We start from the raw sequence: 23,605 nt of genomic DNA, 5'->3' as shown, positions 1-23,605 counted from the left end.
GGGTCCTTAGCTTAGTGATGGAGGGCACTATGTTGTTAAACGCTGAGCTGTAGATGTAGAAGCATGGTGGCTAAAGAAAACTCCCTAGAAATGCTGGAACCTATGAAGAAACCTAGAGAAGAACCAGTCCTGTTCTACAAGATGTTCACACGTTCATAGATGACCAGCAGGGTCACATAATAATCACAGTGGTTGTAGAGGGTGCAACAGGTCAGCACCTCAGGAGTGAGAGAGAGTGAGAGAGAGTTGAAAACAGCAGGTCTGGGACAGGTAGCACGTCCGCTGAACAGGTCAGGGTTCCATAGCTGATCATTAAGAGTATCTTTACCACTCCTGCTGTCTCTAGAGAGTTAAAAACAGCAGGTCTGGGACAGGTAGCATGTCTGGTGAACAGGTCAGTGTTCCATAGCCGGAGCAGCAGCACGGCCAGGTGGACTGGGGACAGCCAGGAGTCATCAGGTCAGGTAATCCTAAGGCGGGGGGGGGGGGGGGGGGGGGGATTAGAGGGAGCATTCGTAAGATCACACATGACACCAGATAAAACAGGAGAATTACACAGATTATATACAGGTTATTATACAGAAAGGACAGACTGACCCCACCCCCCCGGTACATAGACTATTGCAGCATAGATACTGGAGGCTGAGACGGGGGGGGGGGGGGGGGGGGGGGGGTCAGGTAACACTGTGCCTCATCCAAAGTTACTTTTCCATAGACCACACCAAAGGGATATTAACAGACCACTAATTTACTACCCCGATACAAGGCTGAGTACAACCCACAAATATCTTCTACCACAGCACAAGGACAGAAAGGGAGATTACGTCAGTGACTGAACCCACTCAGGTTGAGTATATCAGGGAAAAAGCCTGGCACGACGTGAGGCACCCCTCCTAGGGATTAGCAAACCAGTGACTCAGCCCCCGTAATAGGGTCAGATAATCCCAGTGGAGAGAAGGGGGGCAGGCCAGGCAGAGATGGGTGGTTTGTCACTCCATTGCCTTCTCATTTACCTTCACACCCCTGGGCCAAGAGTGAGAGAATGCCAAGAGTGTGCAAAGCTGTCATCGAGGCAAAGGGTGGCTATTTGGAGAATCTCAAATATAAAAGGTATTAGGATTTGTTTAACACTTTATTTTGGTTACTACATGATTCCATATGTGTTATTTCATAGTTTTGATGTATTCACTATTATTCTACAATGTAGAAAATAGTACAAATTAAGAAAAATCCTTGAATGAGTAGGTGTTGTCATGACGTTACCCTCTTTGGGTGCGGCGAGCACCACCCCCCTCTCTCTGCTTCCTACAACCAGGCTGCTGTGGTCAGAGAGGTCGTAAATTCCTAGGGAAGATCCAGAAGTTTCATAGAGAACAAAGGAATTTCTTCCACCTCACAGAACTTGAGGTCCGAACAACATTTATGTTCCGGAGAAAGTATAAAAGATGGGTGAAGAATCCAGCTACGAACTGGTCCGTTTGTTACAACTTGGAGAAGCTCATGGGAGACGGTGCGGCCACATTACCATAACGCTGTTTATATAATAGCCTCAGATATGAGGTTTACATCTAATTGTTGTATAAGATGAATGAGTGAGTATGATACTGTTTGTAAAATTATGTAATGTGATTTTGGACTGTTTAATGAAGGAAACTCCAATTCCCTTTTGAGTTGAACTAAATCAGATGACCGCCCATGAGCCCAGTTAGGGTCGGGCATCCTGGGACAGGCCCTTTTCTGCCCTTCCGAATAAAACCCCACTCGGGTTTTCTATCACGAGATCATGTTTCTCTTAATTACGAGAGGACAAAGGTTGCAGACCAGCTCATCTCGATAACAAGAGGGCCAAGGTTTGAGACGATTGCTGAATCTTTTAACCATCCCACATGGTTAAACTCTTAGACTATCGATACCGACAGAATAAGAACAAGTCTTTGATATTAATTACTAGTCTGCAGCTAGGAATTCGGTGTCATTGAACGCGTAGAACGACAACCGCCGAAACACCTATCCATAACGACACTCTGAACGTCACTCTGAACTATCCACTCTAACCACGACAGAGAGAGAGAGAGGACCGTAAACTCTCCAACAGAAACTAACTTTTCAGCAGAGATCCCGACGACACACTGAGCGTAAATATATATACTAATTGCAATTGTTCCCGAATGAGTGAGCGTTCATGTGCAAAGGATTAGCATTTCAATTGTTGTAATTATCAACTGTCTGTTGTCTTCCCAGTCGACCCCCACTTCCCTTTTATCCACCAAGCCGCCATGCCGGTTTAGCCCACTAGGGGCACATTCTCCTATCATTTCTTGTAACCATATTTACTTTGTTTGTTTGTTTATGCATTTCTGTGAATTACTTAATTAGTAATAAATAAATGAATAAATTATTGAAGACAATGAATGTATGGATGACTCACAGATAACCAACAATTTATGAAGTTTGGAAGGAGACGGTTACATGATTAATCAGTTTAATCGCGTAATACTAATTACAGAGAATCTTTAATAAAAACTAAAAGTCTTCATTTAATGATAGTAAAGACACGACAGTGTTCTAAAACTTTTGTATTTTTTATTTATATCCGGGTCAAGATTTGGCTTTTTCAGGAGATGATTTATTATTGCCACTTTTAGTGAGCTTGGTACACATCCAGAGGACAGGGAGCCATTTATTATGTTCAACATACAGTGGCTGCAAAAGTATTTAAACCCCTTGGCATTTTTCCTATTTTGTTGCATTACAACCTGGAATTAAAATATATTTTTGGGGGGTGGTTGTATCATTTGATTTAATTTGATGGGGAAAACTGAGCTGACTACACTGACTGTGCAAGGGGCAAACTCCACTAAGATGGCAGGCTGGCTAACAGCCTGGCTAACAGCCTGCTGCCTAGCCTCCACCCTATCTCATTGTGGAGCTAGAGGGGTTGTTGATCGATAAGATGAGAGCACCCCTCCAGCTAGGATGGAGTACATCACTCCTCAGCAGGCCAGGCTTGGTCCTGTTTGTGGGGGAGTACCATGAAAGAGGTTCAATTATCCACAAATTACATATTTTGGGAGTGGCAGAAAACAGTTTTCTCTTAACTGGACAAGGTCCAATTCCCGTCACTGTAATGAAGAGGAGACAGAGATATCAGGGATGTACAGTGCCTTGCGAAAGTATTCGGCCCCCTTGAACTTTGCGACCTTTTGCCACATTTCAGGCTTCAAACATAAAGATATAAAACTGTATTTTTTTGTGAAGAATCAACAACAAGCAGGACACAATCATGAAGTGGAACGACATTTATTGGATATTTCAAACTTTTTTAACAAATCAAAAACTGAAAAATTGGGCGTGCAAAATTATTCAGCCCCTTTACTTTCAGTGCAGCAAACTCTCTCCAGAAGTTCAGTGAGGATCTCTGAATGATCCAATGTTGACCTAAATGACTAATGATGATAAATACAATCCACCTGTGTGTAATCAAGTCTCCGTATAAATGCACCTGCACCGTGATAGTCTCAGAGGTCCGTTAAAAGCGCAGAGAGCATCATGAAGAACAAGGAACACACCAGGCAGGTCCGAGATACTGTTGTGAAGAAGTTTAAAGCTGGATTTGGATACAAAAAGATTTCCCAAGCTTTAAACATCCCAAGGAGCACTGTGCAAGCGATAATATTGAAATGGAAGGAGTATCAGACCACTGCAAATCTACCAAGACCTGGCCGTCCTCGGAGATTTGTCTTCCAACAAGACAATGATCCAAAACATAAAGCAAAATCTACAATGGAATGGTTCAAAAATAAACATATCCAGGTGTTAGAATGGCCAAGTCAAAGTCCAGACCTGAATCCAATCGAGAATCTGTGGAAAGAACTGAAAACTGCTGTTCACAAATGCTCTCCATCCAACCTCACTGAGCTCGAGCTGTTTTGCAAGGAGGAATGGGAAAAAATGTCAGTCTCTCGATGTGCAAAACTGATAGAGACATACCCCAAGCAACTTACAGCTGTAATCGCAGCAAAAGGTGGCGCTACAAAGTATTAACTTAAGGGGGCTGAATAATTTTGCACGCCCAATTTTTCAGTTTTTGATTTGTTAAAAAAGTTTTAAATATCCAATAAATGTCGTTCCACTTCATGATTGTGTCCCACTTGTTGTTGATTCTTCACAAAAAAATACAGTTTTATATCTTTATGTTTGAAGCCTGAAATGTGGCAAAAGGTCGCAAAGTTCAAGGGGGCCGAATACTTTCGCAAGGCACTGTAGGTCGGGGTGCTTTGTAAGGATCCGACGGTGAGTGGGTAATCTGCCTCTACCATCCATCCTGTTAGCCAACGTGCAATCATTGGATAACAAATTGGAATAGGGTGCCATTTTGACCAGACCCCGTAGGGAATAGGGTGCCATTTTGACCAGAGGCCGTAGGGAATAGGGTGCCATTTTGACCAGATCCCATAGGGAATAGGGTGCCATTTTGACCAGATCCCATAGGGAATAGGGTGCCATTTTGACCAGAACCCATAGGGAATAGGGTGCCATTTTGACCAGATTCCATAGGGAATAGGGTGCCATTTTGACCAGATCCCATAGGGAATAGGTTGCCATTTTGACCAGAGCCCATAGGGAATAGGGTGCCATTTTGACCAGATTCCATAGGGAATAGGGTGCCATTTTGACCAGAGCCCATAGGGAATAGGGTGCCATTTTGACCAGATCCCATAGGGAATAGGGTGCCATTTTGACCAGATCCCATAGGGAATAGGGTGCCATTTTGACCAGATCCCATAGGGAATAGGGTGCCATTTTGACCAGATCCCATTGGGAATAGGGTGCCATTTTGACCAGATCCCATAGGGAATAGGGTGCCATTTTGACCAGATCCCATTGGGAATACTGTGCCATTTTGACCAGATCCCATAGGGAATAGGGTGCCATTTTGACCAGATCCCATAGGGAATAGGGTGCCATGTTGACCAGATCCCATAGGGAATAGGGTGCCATTTTGACCAGAGCCCATAGGGAATAGGGTGCCATGTTGACCAGATCCCATAGGGAATAGGGTGCCATTTGGAACAGATCCCATAGGGAATAGGGTGCCATTTGGAACATACATCGGAGTCATTCCACCAAGGGCTATTATTACATCTCAGAACACTAGGTGCAGCCTTGTTTCAGGGAATTAAACACCCACACATGTTGTGATGTAGACAGCGGACCCATTCTGAATATGTGAAGGTGAGGTGGATTACACCAACATCTGATATTTCCTGTCTCCCAAATGCACCCTTTTCCCTATGTAGTACACTACTTTTTGACCAGGGCTCTGCACTACAGAGATAATAAAGGTGCCATGTAGGATTCATGCTCTTTAATCAATGGATCTTTGTCTTTTTACGTGGCTGACTCTGTTTTCGTGATCTCCTGAGAGCTGACTCTGTTTTCGTGACCTCCTGAGAGCTGACTCTGTTTTCGTGATCTCCTGAGAGCTGACTCTGTTTTCGTGACCTCCTGAGAGCTGACTCTGTCTTCGTGATCTCCTGAGAGCTGACTCTGTCTTCGTGATCTCCTGAGAGCTGACTCTGTCTTCGTGATCTCCTGAGAGCTGACTCTGTCTTCGTGATCTCCTGAGAGCTGACTCTGTTTTCATGATCTCCTGAGAGCTGACTCTGTCTTCGTGATCTCCTGAGAGCTGACTCTGTCTTCGTGACCTCCTGAGAGCTGACTCTGTCTTCGTGATCTCCTGAGAGCTGACTCTGTTTTCGTGATCTCCTGAGAGCTGACTCTGTTTTCGTGATCTCCTGAGAGCTGACTCTGTCTTCGTGATCTCCTGAGAGCTGACTCTGTTTTCGTGACCTCCTGAGAGCTGACTCTGTTTTCGTGATCTCCTGAGAGCTGACTCTGTTTTCGTGATCTCCTGAGAGCTGACTCTGTTTTCATGATCTTCTCAGAGCTCACGATGTCTTTATGATATTCTTATATTACAATGTACTGGTCTGGTGACTATTTTGATCAGAGATTTGCAGGGTCGAGATTCTCTAGCTTTGGTGACACAAACAATTCTAGAAACGATCCTGTTTTGGTGCTAGTATCCACTTTACACAACAAGGTAACAAAAACACTGTATTTGTCTGTGTGCCGTAACGCTGTGGACCCAGAAACCTGAAGAAGAAGAGTTCTTGAGATATGCTGCCTGATTGTTAGGTTCAATTATGCATCAACCACAGTAATGGAAAAACAGTTGACCACTTTGGTGTTTCTTTCTGGATCTGACATGATGAAAACACCAGCAAGGTCTAAGGTGAGGGAGAGAGAGAGAGAACTAACATTGAAAGAAGCATTTGGCATAATTTGATTTGACATGCATTGCTTTGGGTTCATGATTAAAATCAATAGGAAAATAATATACTATTGTTACACAGTCAGGGCAATCTATCCGTTATATACGAGGTCTGTGTGTGTTCCTTGCATTGAGCAAGATAAAGAAATGGAGAGAGGGGGAGAGAGAGAGAGAGAGAGAGAGAATAAAAGGAGAGAGAGAGATCAAGAAAAGGAGAGAGAGAGAGCGAGAGAGAGTGAGAGAGAGAAATAAAAGGAGAGAGAGAGAAAGGAGAGAGAGAGAAAGGAGAGTGATAGAAAGAAATGGAGAGAGAGAGAAATAAAAGGAGAGAGGGAGAGAGAGAAAGGAGAGCGAGAGAAAGAAATGGAGAGAGAGAGAAATAAAAGGAGAGAGGGAGAGAGAGAAAGGAGAGCGAGAGAAAGAAATGGAGAGAGAGGGAGAGAGAGAGAAATAAAAGGAGAGAGAGAGAGAGAAATAAAAGGAGAGAGAGAGAAAGGAGAGAGAGAGAAAGGAGAGTGATAGAAAGAAATGGAGAGAGAGAGAAATAAAAGGAGAGAGGGAGAGAGAGAAAGGAGAGCGAGAGAAAGAAATGGAGAGAGAGGGAGAGAGAGAGAAATAAAAGGAGAGAGAGAGATAAATAAAAGGAGAGAGAGAAAGGAGAGAGAGAGAGAGAGGAGAGAGAGAAAGAGAGAGAGGGAGAGAGAGAGGAATAAAAGGAGAGAGAGAGAGAGATAAATAAAAGGAGAGAAAGAAAGGAGAGAGAGAGAAAGAGAGAGAGAGAGAGAGAGAGAGAGAGAGAGAGAGAGAAAGGAGAGCGAGAGAAAGAAATGGAGAGAGAGGGAGAGAGATAAATAAAAGGAGAGAGCGAGAGAGGAGAGAGAGAAAGGAGAGCGAGAGAAAGAAATGGAGAGAGAGGGAGAGAGAGAGAAATGGAGAGAGGGAGAGAGAGAGGAATAAAAGGAGAGAGAGAGAGAGATATAAATAAAAGGAGAGAGAGAAAGGAGAGAGAGAGAGAGAGAGAGAGAGAGAGGAGAGAGAGAGAGAGGGAGAGAGAGAGGAATAAAAGGAGAGAGAGAGAGATAAATAAAAGGAGAGAGAGAAAGGAGAGAGAGAGAAAGAGAGAGAGAGAGAGAGAGAGAGAAATAAAAGGAGAGAGCGAGAGAGAGAGAAAGGAGAGAGAGTAATAAAAGGAGAGAGAGAGAAAGGAGAGAGAGGGACAGAAAGGAGAGAGAGAGAGAAAGGAGAGAGAGGGACAGAAAGGAGAGAGAGAAAGAAAAGGAGAGAGAGAGAAAGGAGAGAGTGGGAGAGAAAGGAGAGAGAGAGAAGGGAGAGAGAAAGAAAGAGAGAGAGAGAGAGAGAGAGAGAGAGAAAGGAGAGCGAGAGAAAGAAATGGAGAGAGAGGGAGAGAGAGAAATAAAAGGAGAGAGAGAGAGAAATAAAAGGAGAGAGCGAGAGAGAGAGAAAGGAGAGAGAGAGAAAGGAGAGAGAGAGAAAGAAAAGGAGAGAGAGAGAAAGGAGAGAGAGAGAAAGGAGAGAGTGGGAGAGAAAGGAGAGAGAGAGAAGGGAGAGAGAGAGAAAGAAATGAGAGCGGGGGAGAGAGAGAAATAAAAGGAGCGAGAGAGATAGAAAGGAGAGAGAGAAAGGGAGAAAGGAGAGAGAGAGAAAGAAAAGAGAAAGGAGAGAGAGATAGAAAGGAGAGAGAGAGAAAGAAAAGAGAAAGGAGAGAGAAATAAAAGGAGAGAGAGAGAGAAAGGAGAGAGAGAGAGAGAGAGAAAGGAGAGAGAGAGAAAGGAGAGAGAGGGAAAGAAAAGGAGAGAGAGGGAAAGAAAGGAGAGAGAGAGAAAGAAATGAGAGAGGGAGAGAGAGAAATAAAAGGAGAGAGAGAGAGAAATAAAAGGAGAGAGAGAAAGGAGAGAGAGAGAAAGAAAAGGAGAGAGAGAGAGAGAAAGGAGAGAGAGAAAGAAAATGAGAGAGATAGAGAAATAAAAGGAGAGAGAGAGAAAGGATAGAGAGATATAGAAGAAAGAGGGAGATAGAAAAAAAATAAAAGGAGAGAGAGAGAAATAAAAGGAGAGAGAGAAGGGGAGAGAGAGAAAAGTAGAGCGAGAGAGAGAGAGAGAGGGAGAGGAAAGGAGGGAGAGAGAGAAATAAAAGGAGAGAGAGCACACGCAACATACGCGTGCTTCACTCCGCTCTCTGCTTAGGAGGAGCTTCAGGATTTTCACTTGTTCCGTGCAACATCTCATTTGAAGACTCGTTTACCAAGGCGCCTGCGACTCAGACGGGGGAAAGGTGAGTAATTCAACGTGTGGGTAGGTTACTGGAGATGTACGCAGTTTACCTGGACAGTAATAATTGAACTGATTTGAAGCATTGACATGATTAAACATTTCTCTTGATAATGTGATGATCAAAGAGGGGCGGTACATGTCACGGTTAATAGGTTAATTATTCAAAAGTTACATCATCACCTCCCGGTTCAGTGATGCAGCGTGATGGATTCTGATTCAATGTATCAGCACTGTCTTTGGTAAATAGAGGCTACTGAGGCATAATGAAATAACAACCATACAGCCTCAAGCCTAAAACACACAATAATAGACGTTGTCATTAAAGCATGAATAGAGGGGGTCTACGATGGTGAGTTTACTTTTAGTGTCGTATAGAAATCGTGAGATTTACACATCGATAGTAAAGTCTACATCAAAGCCTATAGCATACATTTTACTAGTTGAGAGAGAGAGAGAGAGAGAGAGAGAAACATACATTTTACTAGTAGTGTTTTGTGTGTGTTGGTTCATGGCAGGTTACAGTTTATTGCAGACAAACGCCTGCTCTTTAGAAAGCCCTGGAGACAATTACTAAGCACCAAATACTTGAGATAGCACCCATTCTTTGTCCCCCTGTCTGTCTGTCTGTCTGTCTGTCTGTCTGTCTGTCTGTCTGTCTGTCTGTCTGTCTGTCTGTCTGTCTGTCTGTCTGTCTGTCTGTCTGTCTGTCTGTCTGTCTGTCTATGCCCTGTCTGTCTGTCTGTCTATCCCCCTGTCTGTATGTCTGTCTGTCTGTCTGAATGCTATTACCATATGTCTGCTGACAGCGACACGTTGACAAAGAACGAAGGAAGGTTGTTTTATAATGCTAAGTGTAGGAAGGCAGTTGTTCTGGTCCCAATCTTAGTATAGCCTGCATAATAAACACAAACCCACAAACCCAGATAGATGTATTAATCGACAAGCCTTATTTCTGACCCAGGCACATGCAGGCTTCTGATTCCATGTTTCAGTCTGAATTCCTTCTGGCCTTCCATTGTTTATGTGTTGGACTCCCCTGGAGCTGAATTGCTGGGAGGGTTGGAGGCTGAGGCTGGGAGGGTTGGAGGCTGAGGCTGGGAGGGATGAGATGCTGGGAGGGTTGCAGACTGAGGCTGGGAGGGATCGGGTGTTGGGAGGGTTGGAGGCTAAGGCTGGGAGGGTTGGAGGCTGAGGCTGGGAGGGATCAGGTGCTGGGAGTGTTGCAGACTGAGGCTGGGACGGATCAGGTACTGGGAGGGTTGGAGGCTGAGGCTGGGAGGATTGGAGGCTGAGGCTGGGAGGGTTGGAGGCTGAGGCTGGGAGGGATGAGATGCTGGGAGGGTTGGAGGCTGAAGCTGGGAGGGTTGGAGGCTGAGAATGGGAGGGATAAGGTGCTGGGAGGGTTGGAGGCTGAGGCTGGGAGGGATCAGGTGCTGGGAGTGTTGCAGACTGAGGCTGGGACGGATCAGGTGCTGGGAGGGTTGGAGGCTGAGTCTGGGAGGGATCAGGTGCTGGGAGGGATCAGGTGCTGGGAGGTTTGTCGGCTGAGGCTGGGAGGGATCAGGTGCTGGGAGTGTTGCAGACTGAGGTTGGGAGGGATCAGGTGCTGGGAGTGTTGGAGGCTGGGAGGGTTGCAGACTGAGGTTGGGAGGGATCAGGTGCTGGGAGTGTTGGAGGCTGGGAGGGTTGGAGGCTGAGAATGGAAGGGTTGGAGGCTGAGGCTGGGAGGGATGAGGTGCTGGGCGGTTTGGAGGCTGGGAGGGTTGGAGCCTGGGAGGGTTGGAGCCTGAGAGGGTTGGAGGCTAGGCGGGTTGGAGGCTGGGAGGGTTGGAGGCTGGGAGGGTTGGAGGCTGAGAGGGTTGGAGGCTGGGAGGGTTGGAAGCTGGGAGGGATGAGGTGCTGGGAGGGTTGGAGGCTGGGAGGGTTGGAGGCTGAGGCCGGGAGAGATGAGGTGCTGGGCAGGTTGGAGGCTGGGAGGGTTGGAGGCTGGGAGGGTTGAAGGCTGAGGCTGGGAGGGTTGGAGGCTGAGGCTAGGAGGGTTGGAGGCTGGGAAGGTTGGAGGCTGGGAGGGTTGGAGGCTGAGGCTAGGAGGGATGAGGTGCTGAGAGGGTAGATAACTTAGCACACCCCTAATATCAGATAATAGATCATATCAGATCACAGATCATATCAGATCATATCAGATAATAGATCATATCAGATCACAGATCATATCAGATCATATCAGATAATAGATCATATCAGATAATAGATCATATCAGATAATAGATCATATCAGATCATATCAGGTAATAGGTCATATCAGATCATATCAGGTAATAGGTCCTACCAAAGTGGTGAAGTGTACATGGCATAGGGTATGGTTTGGGATGCATCCGTATTTGCTTGTTTTTTGAGCCAGTAATGACTCTGTTTCCCCAAACACACGGTCCAAGAACACCCTCAAACGTAATCCAACGTGTACATTTAATTTGGCATCATCAGCTGTTGAGCGAGCTACCTGGCAGGAGGATGGTGAGTACACTGCATGCGCGTGGTATGTGCGCTGAATTTCAATTAATAGATTCTATTCAGAGACCATCTATAGAGTTTTTTCCTTGTGCAAATAATCAAGGAGCTTTCTTCACGCTGTGTTTCGTGAGTCCCAAATGGCACCCTATTGTGAAGTGGTGAGGTTGGACCCAGGTGCAGAGAATAGACGAGACGTGGAATCAGTGGTTAAGGATTAACATAATGCTGTACTGAGAAACGGTAGCCGCGGGATCACAGGACAATTGGGAAGAAGGAAGGCAATTAAATAACGACAAAATAACCACTAGGTCTCAAAACTTCACTCGGGAAACGACCTCACTCAGGAAACGACCTCACACAGGAAACGACCTCACTCGGGAAACGACCTCACTCGGGAAACGACCTCACTCGGGAAACGACCTCACTCGGGAAACGACCTCACTCAGGAAACGACCTCACTCAGGAAACGACCTCACTCAGGAAACGACCTCACTCAGGAAACGACCTCACACAGGAAACGACCTCACACAGGAAACGACCTCACTCAGGAAACGACCTCACTCAGGAAACGACCTCACACAGGAAACGACCTCACACAGGAAACGACCTCACTCAGGAAACGACCTCACACAGGAAACGACCTCACACAGGAAACGACCTCACTCAGGAAACGACCTCACACAGGAAACAACCTCACACAGGAAACGACCTCACACAGGAAACGACCTCACTCAGGAAACGACCTCACACAGGAAACGACCTCACTCAGGAAACGACCTCACACAGGAAACGACCTCACTCAGGAAACGACCTCACACAGGAAACGACCTCACTCAGGAAACGACCTCACTCAGGAAACGACCTCACACAAGAAACGACCTCACACAGGAAACGACCTCACACAGGAAACGACCTCACTCAGGAAACGACCTCACACAGGAAACGACCTCACACAGGAAACGACGTCACTCAGGAAACGATTCAAGCTTCAGCAAAGGACAACAGAAAACACACCTCTTTTAACTGGGACTTATAATGGGTAAATAGAACATACCAGAGTGTCGTTAATGTTTCAAGGACAGTCTCTGCTGCCCTGTGGTGACAGGAGGAACCATGACACCTGTCCCCTATATAGTGCACCTATTCCCTATATAGTGCACCTATCCCCTATTTAGTGCACCTATCCCCTATATAGGGCACCTATCCCCTATATGGTGCACCTGTCCCCTATATAGTGCACCTATCCCCTATATAGGGCATCTGTCCGCTATATAGTGCCCCTGTCCCCTATATAGTGCCCCTATCCCCTATATAGTGCCCCTATCCCCTATATAGTGCACCTATCCCCTATATAGTGCACCTATCCCCTATATAGTGCCCCTATCCCCTATATAGTGCCCCTATCCCCTATATAGTGCCCATGTCCCCTATATAGTGCACCTATCCCCTATATAGTGCCCCTGTCCACTATATAGTGCACCTGTCCCCTATATAGGGCACCAATTTTGACCAGAGATCCTATTTAGGGGATAAGGTGCCATTTGAGATGCAGTCTTAAAGTTACTTTAAAACTGTTTTAGATTGGATATTTAAGGTTACTTTGAAACTGTTTTAGTTTGGATATTTAAAGTTACTTTAAAACTGTTTTAGTTTGGATATTTAAAGTTACTTTAAAACTGTTTTAGTTTGGATATTTAAAGTTACTTTAAAACTGTTTTAGTTTGGATATTTAAAGTTACTTTAAAACTGTTTTAGTTTGGATATTTAAAGTTACTTTGAAACTGTTTTAGTTTGGATATTTAAAGTTACTTTAAAACTGTTTTAGTTTGGATATTTAAGGTTACTTTGTAACTGTTTTAGTTTGGATATTTAAGGTTACTTTGTAACTGTTTTAGTTTGGATATTTAAGGTTACTTTGAAACTGTTTTAGTTTGGATATTTAAGGTTACTTTAAAATGCACAAATGTTTTAGATTGGATATTTAATCCCAGCCCCCGTCACCGCAGGCTTTTTGACTCCTGGTAGGCCGTCATTGTAAATAAGAATTTGTTCTTAATTGACTTGCCTAGTAAAATGAAAGTTAAATAAAAAATATAATAAAATAATTAACTCCTCTCCTGGCTAATTTAGTGCTGATCAAGGGGCGGTGTGAAAGTTATAAAACAGCACCCTACTTGGGCTTTAAAGTAGTGCACTATTTAGGGATTAGGGTGTAATTTGGGGTTGCAAACTACAAGTAACATTCCTAAAATTCCCAGGTTTTCCTGAAATGGGAGTATTCTGGATTTCATTCATTACTCCCTTCTGATTCCGGAGAATCAGGAATCTACCAAACTAACCAAGATTTCTGGACCTGGGAAATGTTTTTGCAGCACTAGTGTCATTTCAGTGTTCTGGTTGTGTGGTGGAGACACAGGACACACAGACAGTAAACTGTGTTCTGGTTGTGTGGTGGAGACACAGGACACACAGACAGTAACCAGTGTTCTGGTTGTGTGGTGGAGACACAGGACACACAGACAGTAACCAGTGTTCTGGTTGTGTGGTGGAGACACAGGACACACAGACAGTAAACAGTGTTCTGGTTGTGTGGTGGAGACACAGGACACACGGACAGTAAACAGTGTTCTGGTTGTGTGGTGGAGAAACAGGACACACAGACAGTAACCAGTGTTCTGGTTGTATGGTGGAGACACAGGACACACGGACAGTAAACAGTGTTCACAATTGCAGCAGTATATCTCTCTCCTCAAGCCCTCTCCTATAAACACACAGTGAGGAGGGATGCCCACTGATTATGAATTATAAACACATAGACTATAAACCCGGGCGGTAGGGAACTATAGGAGAGACCGGGCATGATTTATATAGGGGGGGAGAGAGAGAGAGAGAGAGAGAGATGGAGACAGAGAGCGAGAGAGAGAGAGAGAGAGAGAGGACGGTAGGGAGAGAGAAAGAGACCAACAGAGAGAGAGAAAGAAAGACAGACCTGAGACAGACAGAGAGATAGACCAGAGAGAGGAAGGTGAGTAATGTTGTATATCAGGGTGTATATTGAGAAGCCAAGGATATCTCTGAACCTCCCTAAGTTAGTTGTAGCCTCCTCCAGAGCTATCTATGAACCTCCCTAAGTTAGTTGTAGCCTCCTCCAGAGGACCAGACTATCTATGAACCTCCCTAAGTTAGTTGTAGCCTCCTCCAGAGGACCAGGCTATCTATGAACCTCCCTAAGTTAGTTGTAGCCTCCTCCAGAGGACCAGACTATCTATGAACCTCCCTAAGTTAGTTGTAGCCTCCTCCAGAGCTATCTCTGAACCTCCCTAAGTTAGTTGTAGCCTCCTCCAGAGGACCAGGCTATCTATGAACCTCCCTAAGTTAGTTGTAGCCTCCTCCAGAGCTATCTATGAACCTCCCTAAGTTAGTTGTAGCCTCCTCCAGAGGACCAGACTATCTATGAACCTCCCTAAGTTAGCTGTTACCTCCTCCAGAGGACCAGGCTATCTAGGAACCTCCCTAAGTTAGTTGTAGCCTCCTCCAGAGGACCAGGCTATCTCTGAACCTCCCTAAGTTAGTTGTAGCCTCCTCCAGAGGACCAGGCTATCTATGAACCTCCCTAAGTTAGTTGTAGCCTCCTCCAGAGCTATCTATGAACCTCCCTAAGTTAGTTGTAGCCTCCTCCAGAGCTATCTATGAACCTCCCTAAGTTAGTTGTAGCCTCCTCCAGAGCTATCTATGAACCTCCCTAAGTTAGTTGTAGCCTCCTCCAGAGGACCAGGCTATCTATGAACCTCCCTAAGTTAGTTGTAGCCTCCTCCAGAGCTATCTATGAACCTCCCTAAGTTAGTTGTAGCCTCCTCCAGAGCTATCTATGAACCTCCCTAAGTTAGTTGTAGCCTCCTCCAGAGCTATCTATGAACCTCCCTAAGTTAGTTGTAGCCTCCTCCAGAGGACCAGGCTATCTATGAACCTCCCTAAGTTAGTTGTAGCCTCCTCCAGAGCTATCTATGAACCTCCCTAAGTTAGTTGTAGCCTCCTCCAGAGGACCAGGCTATCTGTGAACCTCCCTAAGTTAGTTGTAGCCTCATCCAGAGGACCAGGCTATCTATGAACCTCCCTAAGTTAGTTGAAGCCTCCTCCAGAGGACCAGACTATCTATGAACCTCCCTAAGTTAGTTGTAGCCTCCTCCAGAGGACCAGGCTATCTGTGAACCTCCCTAAGTTAGTTGTAACCTCCTCCAGCGCTATCTATGAACCTCCCTAAGTTAGTTGTAACCTCCTGCAGAATCAGAGAGCTAACAACCCATATTAGACTCATGTTTTACTCTGGTCGTCGTAGTATTTGTCTTTCACCTGACCCCTGACCTCTCTCCTCTGTGTTATCACTGAGAATGTTCCATCTGTTCTTTCTCCCACTGCAGGTATCTGGACTTCCCAGCTGACTGACAGACCCTGCAGTGTTGTCTTCCCTACCAGTAGACTGAATGACCAGACCAGGCAGTGTTGTCTTCCCTACCAGTAGACTGAATGACCAGACCAGGCAGTGTTGTCTTCCCTACCAGTAGACTGAATGACCAGACCAGGCAGTGTTGTCTTCCCTACCAGTAGACTGAATGACCAGACCAGACCCTGCAGTGTTGTCTTCCCTACCAGTAGACTGAATGACCAGACCAGACCAGGCAGTGTTGTCTTCCCTACCAGTAGACTGAATGACCAGACCAGACCAGGCAGTGTTGTCTTCCCTACCAGTAGACTGAATGACCAGACCAGACCAGGCAGTGTTGTCTTCCCTACCAGTAGACTGAATGACCAGACCAGGCAGTGCTCCCAGTGTATCTGGACCAGGGACTATTTGGCCTCAGTGACTGGACTCTGCAGTGTTACCATCAGTTCTGGACTATATAAACTGTATTCGGACTGACTGACCAGCTCCAGTGATCCTCCCTCCTTCCCTCCCAGCAGAAAACATGACCCCTCAGACCCTTCAAACTTAGATCCCTCCAACAGCCAGTCCACATGGACACCACCTCCACCCACTGGCAGCTAGGCATCCTGGGTAACGACAGTCTCAGCCTCCACCTCGACCGGCCGGGGTTCCACTCTGACATCACCAAGCATGTAGGAGTCCAGGCTGCTTTGATCACAGCGTACAGTCTGATCATCCTACTGGGTCTAGTAGGCAACGCCCTTGTCATCTACATGATCATCCGCTTCCGGAACATGAGGACGGTCACTAACTTCTTCATAGCTAACCTGGCGCTGGCCGACCTGTTGGTGGACACGTTGTGTTTACCGTTCACACTCGTTTATACCTTGCTCGACGAGTGGAAGTTCGGCGCGGTGCTGTGTCACATGGTCCCGTTCGCCCAGGCGCTGAGCGTGCACGTATCGATCCTGACGCTGACCGTCATCGCTCTGGAGCGTTACAGGTGTATCGTGTTCCACCTGGGCCAACGCCTCACCTGGCGAAGCAGCCTGCTCATCGTGGCTCTCACCTGGACGCTGTCCGCCGTGCTGGCCTGCCCGCTCGCCATCTTCAGAGAGTACCGTCAGGAGGAGATCCCGTCCATCAACCTGAGGATCTCAGTCTGCTACGAGAAGTGGCCTTACGGCAGCAGCAGAGACGGAGTCATTTACAGCCTGTCTATGTTTCTGTTGCAGTACGTGCTGCCACTGTCCATCATCAGTTATGCCTACATCTGCATCTGGGTGAAGCTGAAGAACCACGTGAGTCCAGCGAGCCGCATCGACGCCATCCAGCGCAGGAAGAAGACCACCAAGATGCTGGTTATGGTGGTTGTAGTATTCGCCACATGCTGGCTACCCTTCCACGTGTTTCAACTAGCCAGTGACCTAGACCTGGTCCTCAGCTTAAGACAATACAAGCTCATCTATACTCTCTTCCACATCGTAGCCATGTGCTCCACCTTCGCCAACCCGCTCCTGTACGGCTGGATGAATAAGAACTACAGGAATGGGTTCCTCATGGTGTTCAGGTGTGAGGCTAAACCAGACAGTATTCACCCTGAGGGATCCTTTAGGACCCGGTCACTAAGGAGGATGTCTCTGAACAGGAGGAACGGAGGACACCCTCCTACTGCCGTCTGATTGGTTGATTGATTTGCCGTCTGATTGATTGATTGACCTGCCGTCTGATTGAGGCTGCTGTAAGGAGTGATATTAGCACCATGAGAAAGAGAAACTGAGGCTGCTGTAAAAAAAAAAAAAAGCCTTGTGTGAGTCAGAACCAGAATGGCCCGTAGGGCAGGAGTCCATCTCCTGTTTCTGTAGAGTGGACCAGAACGGCCCGTAGGGCAGGAGTCCATCTCCTGTTTCTGTAGAGTGGACCAGAACGGCCCGTAGGGCAGGAGTCCATCTCCTGTTTCTGTAGAGGGAACCAGAACGTCCCGTAGGGCAGGAGTCCATCTCCTGTTCCTGTAGAGTGAACCAGAACGGCCCGTAGGGCAGGAGTCCATCTCCTGTTTCTGTAGAGTGAACCAGAACGGCCCGTAGGGCAGGAGTCCATCTCCTGTTTCTGTAGAGTGAACCAGAACGGCCCGTAGGGCAGGAGTCCATCTCCTGTTTCTGTAGAGTGAACCAGAACGGCCCGTAGGGCAGGAGTCCATCTCCTGTTTATGTAGAGTGAACCAGAACGGCCCGTAGGGCAGGAGTCCATCTCCTGTTTCTGTAGAGTGAACCAGAACGGCCCGTGGGGCAGGAGTCCATCTCCTGTTTTTCCTGACCTCACAACCGACCTGAGCAAGAAAAACTCTGGACCCTATAATTACCTTACCGTGTGGTATAACTAGGATAAACTCTGGACCCTATAATTACCTGACCGTGTGGTATAACTAGGAAAAACTCTGGACCCTATAATTACCTGACCGTGTGGTATAACTAGGATGAACTCTGGGTCCTAGTTATATAGCCTTGGTCAGATCATGTGGTATGGATCAGGGAAAACTCCTGGTCCTCTTTGAGGATTAATATGAGACTTTACAGGGACCTTAATAAGGTTGTGGTGAAACTGTCTGAATCGAATGACCTGACATTGAATACCTACCTTAAAATGACTGACTGACTGAAGTTCCAAGTTGAGAGAAGGCATTGCATGTGTAAATGTTTTATATGACCCTACTTCATCTAACTGTCTATGGTACTTCTAAATAATTAAACTACTCTTGTCCAATGAATTCAAAGACGTGTTGATTGATCAAGCCCGTTATCTTTGGTTATAACAGAACTCATTAAAACTGACTATAACAGGATGAGCAGAGAGAACACATAGTTGTTTACATTCAAGGAAAAAATAGACTTGTTTAATCAGTGATTGCGTACAAAATGGCTCCCGATTCCCTGTACAGTGCACTACTGTTGAACAGAGTCCTATGGTCTAAGGTAGTGCACTATATATAGAGTAGGGTGCCATTTTGGACGTCGACCTGTCACTGTTCACTAAGGGACACAGTACAAATGTTCACGCCTACTCTAGTTGAAGTGGATCGTTAGACAAAGGGATATAATTGGCAGCGTGATGAAGTTGATTTGCTATTCACTGTGTGTGAGTCCCACACGGCACCCTATTCCCTATATAGTGGACTTCTTTAGATCAGAGTACCTGGTCATTAGTAGTGCACTAGAAAGGGAATAGCGTGTCACTTGACACTCAAGCCAGTGTCAACGCTCTACAACGTTCACTTCACAACAGGATGTGGCTCATATATTAGCCAGCGTCGCGGGCCTTCAGCGTCGCGGGCCTTCAGCGTCGAGGGCCTTCAGCGTCGCGGTCCTTCAGCGTCGCGGGCCTTCAGCGTCGCGAGCCTTCAGCGTCGCGGGCCTTCAGCGTCGAGGGCCTTCAGCGTCGAGGGCCTTCAGCGTCGAGGGCCTTCAGCGTCGCGGGCCTTCAGCGTCGTGGGCCTTCAGCGTCGGGGGCTTCTTTTGTATAAAAAGCAGAGAAAAGAGCCCTCAACCCTCACAGTGGGGATTCTCTCACAACTGCAGGCTGACGTCTCTGACATTTCAAACATGAAGAATGAATTAATATTATTTGATTAAGTCATCAGATACAACTAGGCTTTCATTCTTTGAACTCAGTGCAATGCAGTATCTGCTGGATGTACAGGGAATTTGGAATAAAAGAGATCGGGGAACTATCTGCGTGATAGCACTAACAGAGCTGGGACCAGGCTAAGAGGAACAAGCACGCCAGTCCATTTCTGATGTGTAGTACATCTGTCACAGATAAAGAGACGTTCTGAGATGGTGTGGTGGTCGAGTGTAGTTGTCCTCTTTAATGTTGCTAGTCACATCAACTATACAACATACTTCAACAATAAAGTGAAGATTAAATCAAATCTAATTTTATTTGTCACATACACATGGTTAGCAGATGTTAATGCGAGTGTAGCGAAATGCTTGTGCTTCTAGTTCCGACAATGCAGTAATAACCAACGAGTAATCTAACCTAACAATTCCAAAACAACTACCTTACACACACACAAGTGTAAAGGGATGAAGAATATGTACATGAGGGACGTGCAGTTTTAACTAGCCCAACATTCCACACCGTTTGACACAAGCAGACAAGGAAGAGGTAAATATTTTTATTCTGAACTGAGGTAAGAGAGGTTTATATGGTTGTGGAGGATAATCCTGACTCCTTGCTCAGTCACGGTCATATCTTAAACCTTTAATTAGACAGGTAAGACAGCTAGGTCACTGAACTCTAGAGCTGGATCTTTCAAAACACCTTGAATGATTGATCTGTACACACCCAGGTGCCGCAGGTCTCGTCTCTTCTTTTTCCTCCAATAAAATGCTTGTTATTAAGGTACATTTCAAAACCAAACCGTTGTTGTTGTAATAGGACAATGGTCCAATAGGCTGTGAGATTAAATAGATTTCCTTATTAGGTATAAACCCCAAATAAATAGAAATTGGTCGACATTTGTATTCACAACAACAACAAAATGTGTTGCGTTTCTGAAACGTTAACAGGTCTTGTACTGCCACCTGGCTGTCAATATGAAGCTGCACAGGGATGGCTTCAGCCACAGATTTGGCATTATATTGACCAGGCAAAAAAAATGTAATACTGTAATATTCGCATAGAAACGTCTAAGAAGAAGCAGTAGATCTGTCATTCTCATTGAAAGCCAGTCTAAGAAGCTGTAGATCTATTGCTATGTGTTATAGAGCTGTCGTTCTCAATGAAAGACAGTCTAAGAAGCTGTAGATCTGTGCTATGTGTTATTGATCTGTCATTCTCAATGAAAGACAGTCTAAGAAGCTGTAGATCTGTGCTATGTGTTATAGATCTGTCATTCTCAATGAAAGACAGTCTAAGAAGCTGTAGATCTGTGCTATGTGTTATAGATCTGTCATTCTCAATGAAAGACAGTCTAAGCTGTAGATCTGTGCTATGTGTTATAGATCTGTCATTCTCAATGAAAGACAGTCTAAGAAGCTGTAGATCTGTGCTATGTGTTATTGATCTGTCATTCTCAATGAAAGACAGTCTAAGAAGCTGTAGATCTGTGCTATGTGTTATAGATCTGTCATTCTCAATGAAAGACAGTCTAAGAAGCTGTAGATCTGTGCTATGTGTTATAGATCTGTCATTCTCAATGAAAGACAGTCTAAGAAGCTGTAGATCTGTGCTATGTGTTATAGATCTGTCATTCTCAATGAAAGACAGTCTAAGAAGCTGTAGATCTGTGCTATGTGTTATAGATCTGTCATTCTCATTGAAAGACAGTCTAAGAAGCTGTAGATCTGTGCTATCTGTTATAGATCTGTCATTCTCAATGAAAGACAGTCTAAGAAGCAGTAGGTCTGTGCTATGTGTTATAGATCTGTCAGTCTCAATGAAAGACAGTCTAAGAAGCTGTAGGTCTGTTGTAAAATATATTTCACAGTGGTTTAGATGGTATAATGATCCTCTACACCAGGGATGGACAACTTTAATGGAGCTCGGGGCCACACAAAAAACGAAACTCCTCATTAGGAGCTGCAGTGGCTCGTGGGTCTGTGTACCCACATCGCTAACCCAGTTAACAGCTGTAACAATTAAATGACATGTCTTCAGAAATGGAGGTCGGGAGGCAAGGTCAGGTGGGACCATTCTAGGCAATTAGAGGGTAGATACGCATGTGGAGAACAGGCACAACCAGAGACATTAGCAAAAGGATCTCTGGCTCAACTCCTATATGTGTTTTTTTCACAAAGTTGCCGGGGTGTCACGTGTCCTACTTATGTCAATACACTCGTGACAACTTCAGCATTCTGAAACGTTTATTCGTCAAAGAAGCCTCACGTATTCACATAATCTATTAATTTTTTGTTGTTGATCTAATTCAACCCTCTCATTGACATCCATACAAGCCTGCGTGTCACCAGCAGGATCCAGACACGTGAAGAAACTTTGTTGCTTTGGTGATAAATGTTACTGTGCAAGTAAAAACATGTTTTTTTAAAGTTAAGAAAGATTGACATTATTGTTTCTGCAGGGGGGGATTAACATATTTAACATCTGATGAGCTATATGGATTACTGCCTCATACAGCCCCGCCCTCTCGGGCCCCAGAGCCCTACCATCGGGCCTTCTGCTCTTTCTACTGCCTCATACAGCCCCGCCCTCTCGGGCCCCAGAGCCCTACCATCGGGCCTTCTGCTCTTTCTACTGCCTCATACAGCCCCGCCCTCTCGGGCCCCAGAGCCCTACCATCGGGCCTTCCGCTCTTTCTACTGCCTCATACAGCCCCGCCCTCTCGGGCCCCAGAGCCCTACCATCGGGCCTTCTGCTCTTTCTACTGCCTCTGCATAGATAATAGGTGACAGAGTTTCTCCATCTGTTTCTCCCTATCCAAAGATGTTGCCTCAGGTTCTCATCCACAGTTACAACACTTTATTCCTCTGCAATTCTCTTCTTTTATACTTCTTATATTATTATTATCATTATTTCTCCATCAAAGTGATCTTCCCCACATGTCCCAAATCTGGGCTCCTTCCATCTGCAGACACTCTCTACATGACCCAAATGTTAAACATCTCTTACACTGCATTGGCCTGGAAACTATTACGGACTATAAAAGGGAAATACACAGACGCGAGCTGCCCAGTGACGTGAGCCTACCAGATGAGCTAAAATGCCTTTTATGCTCACTTCGAGGCAAGCAACACTGAAGCATGCACGAGAGCACCAGCTGTTCTGGATGACTGTGTGATAACGCTCTCGGTAGCCGATGTGAACAAAACCTTTAAACAGGTCAACATTCACAAAGCCGCCGGATTACCAGGACGTGTACTCAAAGCATGCGCGGCGGACCAAATGTCAAGTGTCTTCACTGACATTTTCAAGCTCTCTGACTGAGTCTGTAATACCTACATGTTTCAAGCAGACCACAATAGTCCCTGTGCCCAAGAACACCAAGGTAACCTGCCTAAATGATTAAAGCCCTGTGGCACTCACATCAGTAGCCATGAAGTGCTTTGAAAGGCTGGTCATGGCTCACATCAACAGCATCATCCCAGACACCCGAGACCCACTCCAATTCACATACCACCCCAACAGATCCACAGATGACGCAATCTCAATCGCACTCCACACTGCCCTTTCTCACCTGAACAAAAGGAACACCTATGTGAGAATGCTGTTCATTGACAACAGCTCAGCATTCAACACCATGGTGCCCACAAAGCTCATCACTAAGTTAAGGATCCTGGGACTAAACACCTCCCTCTGCAACTGGATCCTGGACTTCCTGACGGGCCGCCCCCAGGTGGTAAGAGTAGGCAACAATATGTCTGCCACGCTGATCCTCAACACTGGGGCCCGTCAGGGGTGTGCACTTAGTCCCCTCCTGTATTCCCTGTTCACCAATACTGTGTGGCCAAATACGACTCCAACACCATCATTAGTAAAATAAAGGTAAAAAAAAAAGCATTTCACAGTAAAGTCTACACTGGTTGTATTCGGCACATGTGACAAATACAATTTTATTTGATACAAAAGCTCTGTCACAGTAGTACACATATCACAGCTGCACCCAGTTTAGGACTCCACATCGAAAAACAGAACAGACAAACTCTTCTCCTTCCTTCAATTAACCACACAATGTCATCCTATGAACGTCGACCAATCCAGCGTCAATCCTTTGACGGGTTCCCTGCTCTGTAGCTCAAAACACGACACAGGATAATGATTAACTTGAGTGAGGCCAACAAATGTTCCTTCTGATCAGCTGAAACACACAAAATCAATGCAAGCACACTCCTCTTGTATTTCACTGACTACTTTATCCAAGGTTCTTTTCACCATTTTAGATCCTCTCCCTGATCCACCAAATCAGGCCCCAATCACTGTGATATAATAAGAACAGCCCCAATACTCCCAGAAAACCAACTCCTACCAGATACAAAAGGGGTAAAACCCTTACTAGACGATTCCTTTCCCACAATATTTCATCAT

General features: G+C 45.8%; 1 protein-coding gene across 1 annotated transcript; it reads left to right on the top strand.

Moving 5' to 3' along the window:
* The first annotated feature begins 8,496 nt into the window (after positions 1 to 8,496).
* On the top strand, positions 8,497 to 17,487 carry LOC118938734 (neuropeptide Y receptor type 2-like). The gene is made up of 2 exons (XM_036943553.1): positions 8,497 to 8,629; positions 15,558 to 17,487. Exon 2 carries the CDS (start codon positions 16,153 to 16,155, stop codon positions 17,242 to 17,244), a length of 1,092 nt encoding a protein of 363 aa, XP_036799448.1. The 5' UTR covers positions 8,497 to 8,629; positions 15,558 to 16,152; the 3' UTR covers positions 17,245 to 17,487.
* The last annotated feature ends 6,118 nt before the right edge of the window (positions 17,488 to 23,605 follow it).

The sequence above is a fragment of the Oncorhynchus mykiss genome, chromosome 14, assembly GCF_013265735.2.
Source record: "Oncorhynchus mykiss isolate Arlee chromosome 14, USDA_OmykA_1.1, whole genome shotgun sequence".
NCBI classification, from domain to species: domain Eukaryota; kingdom Metazoa; phylum Chordata; class Actinopteri; order Salmoniformes; family Salmonidae; genus Oncorhynchus; species Oncorhynchus mykiss.
Note: the sequence above shows the minus strand (reverse complement) of the source record. Positions and strands in the feature narration are given on the sequence as shown.